This window comes from Carya illinoinensis, chromosome 14 (assembly GCF_018687715.1).
Source record: "Carya illinoinensis cultivar Pawnee chromosome 14, C.illinoinensisPawnee_v1, whole genome shotgun sequence".
Taxonomy (NCBI): domain Eukaryota; kingdom Viridiplantae; phylum Streptophyta; class Magnoliopsida; order Fagales; family Juglandaceae; genus Carya; species Carya illinoinensis.
In genome coordinates, this window is record NC_056765.1 from 1,002,342 (window position 1) to 1,008,624 (window position 6,283).

At 35.6% G+C, this 6,283-nt stretch overlaps 1 protein-coding gene across 1 annotated transcript; it reads right to left on the minus strand.

The window, feature by feature from the left end:
- Positions 1–301: 301 nt before the first annotated feature.
- LOC122295018 (65-kDa microtubule-associated protein 5-like) lies at positions 302–5,536 on the minus strand. The gene is made up of 11 exons (XM_043104023.1): positions 5,208–5,536; positions 4,388–4,591; positions 3,924–4,169; positions 3,609–3,824; positions 3,378–3,533; positions 3,130–3,289; positions 2,863–3,014; positions 1,999–2,086; positions 1,470–1,543; positions 1,316–1,390; positions 302–740 (listed from the first exon to the last, which is right to left on the minus strand). Exons 1-11 carry the CDS (start codon positions 5,274–5,276, stop codon positions 477–479), a joined length of 1,704 nt encoding a protein of 567 aa, XP_042959957.1. The 5' UTR covers positions 5,277–5,536; the 3' UTR covers positions 302–476.
- Between the last annotated feature and the right edge of the window lie 747 nt (positions 5,537–6,283).

The window sequence follows — 6,283 nt, forward strand, 5'->3', positions numbered from 1 at the left end:
AGGTCGTAACTCGTAAGCATACCTCTGGTTGCTGGGGCTGTGGTAGTTACAAAAAGTTTTATCTAAGAAAGCACCCCAACACAAGTGACAGATGCTCTGAAAGATGGGTACTGAACTTGTCTGATAAAAAGAGGGATTTGCTCATGTATCAACATTGTCCACACCAATTCTTACCTGATCAGATCCAATTCCTACGAAATAATTTAAACTTGTCTGATGCTGGGTCCTACATGCTGATCCTATAATGGTTGAACATGAAATTCACATATAGATTATGCATCTTTCACGAAATGCACAATAATTTGGTCTCCAATGTGAAGCCGTGAAGGCATTACCATGTTCTTATTTATGATTATCCCAGTCTGCACTTCTCATTATAAGTTTTCTACTGTCATAAACAAAAAATGATAGGAACTGCACCAGGGGCTGGGGATGCATGCTCATTTACAATCAGTCAAAAACCATGAGAGAGTAGCCTAACTGGCCCGTGAGACTGAATCATTCTTTGGAAGAGCGACGTAGTTTTCAGTAACTATGTTATTGACCCGGCCACTCTCTTTATGTTCCTTTCCAGCTGATATTCCACGGTGGCCCGAAGGAGTTGCCAAACGACGACCAGTGGGAGTCCCAACCATGGTGTTAACATTGGTGCTTTGACCCAGTGGCTTCTTTGGTGTGGGCCTCAAACCAAAGTGGGCTTCTTGTTCTGCAGCAAGTTGTTCTTGCAGCCGTCTCTGCTCCTGCAATACAAGCCAGAACAAAAAAAAAAAAAGAAAAAAAAAAGGGCAAATCAACAAGCAGTAATATTGAGAAAGGTGATTTTTTTGAAAAAGAAAACAAACCTAGCTTGAATGTACCCACACTAAACATCCATACCCTATGCAACATAGTTAACAAGTTATCTGTCCTGTACGTTTTTAACAATTTGGATATGTCACTTTGAGGAACCCTTTGATGAAAACTTAAAAACAATATGATAGTATGACTAAGGTTTTATATATGTATAGCATAAAGCGAGGCAATGGGTTGATTCCACTAGCAATATCAAGTTTGTACAATGCAGAACGAGCAAGGAGTTATCCAGCTTCTCTTCCACATTATTCAGGGAAGTATCAAGTGTTTGCATTTTGCAAAAAGTAATCATGGCTCATTAAGGTTAGTGGGGGGAAAAATTAATTCCTTCAATCAGATCCATGGTAGGCATTCAAAATTATTAGCTGGACAGGTCAGAAGAAAATGTGTAATTATATATATGTCAGACAAAATGGAGATCAGTGAACAAATATGAAACCTAAAGCAGTTATTATAAGCATACCCTAAATTTACGCTTTTCCTCTTGTCTCTCTTGGCGTAATACGATATACTCTTCCAAGCTACATAAGATGGTTTCCTGAACTTGAAATCAGCATGTTTATTATAACATCTATTAACTCAGATGAACATTAAACAATTACAAACTGGTTAATTACCTTGTCGTATAAGAAAGGGGTTCCTTTCTCCATCTCCCAGGCTTTTACTTTTGCAGTCAAATTCTCACAAACAGCTTTAAAAAAGGGAGTCAGATTTCACCTAACGATACTTCAAGTCTTAAAGGTGAATATATAAATTAATTAGATATATTATTATCTCTATAAAGAAATTAAGTAGTAAACCTAACTGGGTTTAGTGAGTGCACTACATAGATGTCAAACCTCACAACATGACCATATACCTGGAATATGGTCACAAGTACCTAACGGCTATATCAAAGTAGTGAAAAGGAAGAAAAAACAGTACCACCACTTGATAACAATAGCAGCTTTGTTAATATCTCTTGTCCAAAAAACAAAAGACTAAAAAATCAATTTCTAAGTACAAATAGGGGGGTGAAATTCCAATAGCTGGGTTGGTATTCCTTTCATAATGGCTGTATGGCGTACCTTAACTGAAGTCATGATTATATAAATTATAAATAATAAATAAGCTAATCATACAAATGAATGGTGATTACAAGCTCACATGGTATTTTGCTGACCAGATTCCGTGCTTTCTCAGCACGTTTCAGATTTTTATGTGCTCCTCTTCCAGAGCTATATCGATTTTCATCCTGGACAATGAAATGAACAAGTTAGTTGATGAAAAATGAAAAATATGTTTTCTCATTTTGCCTAGGTCTCTAAAACCATATTTGGGTGGCAAGCAGCCAGATTTAGGTCAAGTATATAACAATAATGTACAACCACATCCCAACACATTATCAGCCCTACTTTCAAATTCTTACAAAAGAATCAAAAAAATAATAATGGTGGTGGGATTGGCCTTCTTAAGCACCACTAAGAATTTCATACTAATATTTTAGCTAAAACTTCTACTTATCAAAAAAAAAAAAAAAATTGATAAAACTTCTGATAACCACGGTCCACAGATCTATCAATTCTTATCCCCAATCTTGCATCAGATATTGACTCCATTCACTGATGTCTTTCAGTAGCTAATTTCAATTCTAAAGACATGAATTCTTTTTATACCATCTCGAAAAGCACACTTCTAGCCAACTGGTGATATCCACGGTTTTTTTCGGGATATTTGTATACAATGTATCTTGCCAAAATTCTAGTGAAAGAAGTAATTCATAGGATTAGATATTATTAAAATAAAAGTCAGTCATTAACAAAAACTGAACATGGTATAAAAAGCTAAAATGAAAAAAAAAAAAAAACAAACAAAAACATATTGGAATGCTTGCAAAAAATTTTGCATCTTTTACTCGTAAAAGTCAATAGATTATCCAACAATAGTAGCAGCTGGCAGAAAGATATCAGCATTACTCTTGAGAAAAGGGATTGGCATTTAATAGAAAAACTAAATTTCAAGATATTTTACCCTTTGGTATTCTTCCAGCCACTTCTCCTCCTTGGTTGCATATCTCCACTTCTCTACCTTGTCCAAGATATCCTTCCTGCTTAGAGCTTGATCTTTGGCTTTTGCAATCTGATCTTCCATATTTGAAAGAAGATCAGACAGATCCACATTACCTGTGAAGATATGTGTGAGCAAAACCATATTGCATGTCTATTACAGTTTCTACCTCAAAAAACATGTTTTTAAGATCAAGCACAATAAACATAGAACAAGAAGAGTCAAGCCAACCAGAATCTATGAGGCTGATGAGAATTTGTCGTGCTGCATCACCATCTACATCTATATGAACACCTCTATAGATTTCTTCTAGTTCATTTTGCCTCTTGAACACTAACTCCTTCATCTTTGTGGCTTTCAGAACACTCAATCGTTCAACTTCTAGCCCAGTCTGAAACAGTATATAAAGCAGCACTAACTACTACATAGTATCATCTTAATAGAAGCAATTCTTGAAAATTAAAAATATCAAGCATCACCTTTTCAATGACATCAAGAGCGAGGCACCCTTGCCTTGACACCTCATTTACCGAGGAAGAAATTAAGCTAGTTACATGCTCAAAACCTTTTTGCTCATCAACTGATGTGCCCATGACATTCCATAGCTCTACCAGTGTCCTCCCAAGATTATGCAACTTCAGTAAAACAAAATCCATAAGAGAAAGAAACCCTTGGGTAAAGTTATGGATATAATACTACTGTTAAGTCACCTTTTGTAGCCTTTGTTGTTTCTCCTGCCTTAGTGAGTGGATCAACCCCGTTAATCTAGCAAGCGTGTTGTTGCTGATGCTTTTTAATTGACTACCTGAGGGATCAGTCAAGCTATAGTGTACTTCATTAAGCGTCTTACAAGAATCAATTGACAACACAGCTGCCAGCTCATGGACAGCATCAATATGGCTATTGACCTTTAGTAATCGGAAAATCTGCAATTTAAGCAAAATAATAGAGCAAACAAGTGAAATTAGATGCTCATTATTACTCGCATGCTACAACTTAAACTAAGTCACTGTTGTCAAAGGAACCTTTTCATTCTGAAGTTCCTGAAGGTGTGACTTAAGCTCTCCCAACTTCTTCACTGTCAGATCACTTTCAGAAACTTGTGGATCAGAAGAAATGTTAGGTTCACCATTGCCTGCTATTTCAGCACAGATCTGAACAACCTGAGTCTGTATTTCTGAAAATTCCTTAACTCTTTCTCGCTTCTTTGACCTCAACTCCGCCAATATAGGTTTTACGGCAGATATCTGCTCCTTAAGAGTGCCTCTTCCCTTTCCAAACATTGCAAAAAGGAAACCAACTCAACAAATACATGCAAGATGATTTAATTAGCGAGCTATATTGTACATTTTAAAATATAGTACAGAAGGCACGTAGCAGATGGTAAGGTCCCGAATCGAGGAGGCATATAAAAACTCAATAGAGAAAATGCATCTTTTGCATGGAAATAGGAGCAATAAGACCATGAATTGTGTAAAAAGTGGCGAACCCTTGAAAAGAAGGCATGTTCCCCAAGGGCAGAGGCGATATTGTTAATTTCAGCTTCAGCCTCAGCCAATGACTGATGCAAGTCAGCCTTGTACTTTCTTGTTTTCTCAACCCTCTTCCGGTAAATGTCAAGGCACTCTTGCTCGAGTTGTAGGAGCGTCTTGTCCCTGTCGCTGTCACTCTCCCCAATTTCATCCCATAATATCTGTATGAACAACAAAACCATACGTATAAAAGATTACACATTTAGCAAAATTGCTGGATTAGCATGAATTCAGAGCATTGTAGGAAAACAAATTAAAAATAAAATAAAATAGAAAAAACTGAACTGAACTAGTACGACACCGTTAGGAGCTTTGAACTGCCCTGCATGAGCTTGGGGCTTGAAATGGGAAATGGGTGCCCTAAGTTTCACCTCCGCAAACTTACTGCTACGTGTACCAAACGAGAAGAGAAATGTATATAATCATTCGGTTTCAGCGTCAAAATCAACGTGAGTAAAACAAAAAGGCAATGATTTAAGCTCTGTTTGGTCACCAAGAAATTTGGGAATTCTATCATTTTTGGTTTCATAGTCACCATTTTAACCAAAGTTTAAAATTTTTTTTATCATTACCCCAGAATCGCCCACATAAACGAACAGTTTGATTCGGTTACCATTTCTCTTATTTGCCTCCAATAACCAAACGAAACGGGAATGAAAAAAGAAAATCATAGCAAAATTGAAAATAGACACACACATCTGAATCATCCGCATTAGCATCACGTATCAAAGCGAATCAAGCGATGAAACAGAAAGCGAGTAGAAAGAAAGAGAGAACCTGCAATTCGCGAAGGAGTGAAGCGCAAGTGGTGCGAGACGGAGAGAGTGTGGGTAGCATATTCGCCATTTCACGACAACTGGAAAGTCAAGAAGAAGAAGCAAGAGATCTGAGTAAGAAGAACCGACTGCGAAGACCCCCGAGTGACTAGCGTTACGAGGCGTCTTTGTTGTTTTTTAGCATTTTGGGTTTTGCTTTTTCTGCTAAAATTTTTCCATTCCAAGTTTTAAAAGATTCCCAGATTTGGTATTGAGTGTTTTGAGAGTCAAAGAGCGAGAAGAAGAATCCCACGGATTTCTGGGTTGCTTTTTGGCGCCAATGCTTTTTATTTACTATTTCTCCTTTTGGAATTTTCTTTTTTTTCCAAACACCATGGGATTGAAAATCCATTTCAAGAGCTTAACAATTAAGATCTGCTATAATCTCGATAATTACGGTCGACAACAAAAATAAACGTTGAAACATAATCTTAAATGATGAGATTCCGACAAAAGTCACGTACTTTTACTTTTTAATAATTTTTATTATAGAATGTGTTCGTTTTACGGACGACGTAAAATCTACCATTTTTTTTTTTTTAATTTCTAAAGATGAATTTTATGAAAGAGTTTTGCTACATACAAGCACAGTCGCGCACTAATCTGTGTACCAACACTGATTTATTCATAGTTAAAATTTAAATTAACACTGATTTCAATAAAATCTACTTTTTGATCAATCACATCACATTGGTGCACAGATTAGTGCACAATTATACTTGCAACTATACTTTTCCTTTATGAAAATGATGAAATCTATTTTTCTATTAAAAATATATTTAGATAGAAAGAAAGAGCAAAATTTTCTCCCTTTTTTTTTCAAAAAATATATACATCATTCTTATATTTTTTTCACATTATTAAAAAATATAAATTTATTATTTTACCCTCTTCTATTTTACACTTCAAAAATAATGATATATTGACTGTGAAGTTACTGCATAACAGTTTTTTTTTATTTTAAAAAATATAATTACAAGTATAATTATATATTAATCTATACATTAATATGATGTGATTAGTTAAAAAATAAATTTT

What these genes read in the sequence shown, in the direction of transcription:
- LOC122295018 (XM_043104023.1), bottom strand. Translation starts at nt 5,276, where the DNA reads ATGGCGAATATGCTACCCACACTCTCTCCGTCTCGCACCACTTGCGCT. An exon ending in AACATGCCTTCTTTTCAAGG is followed by an intron (nt 4,170 to 4,387) that starts GTTCGCCACTTT and finishes ATGTTTGGAAAG; the next exon opens with GGAAGAGGCACTCTTAAGGA. An exon ending in CCCCTTTCTTATACGACAAG is followed by an intron (nt 1,391 to 1,469) that starts GTAATTAACCAG and finishes TTTCAAGTTCAG; the next exon opens with GAAACCATCTTATGTAGCTT.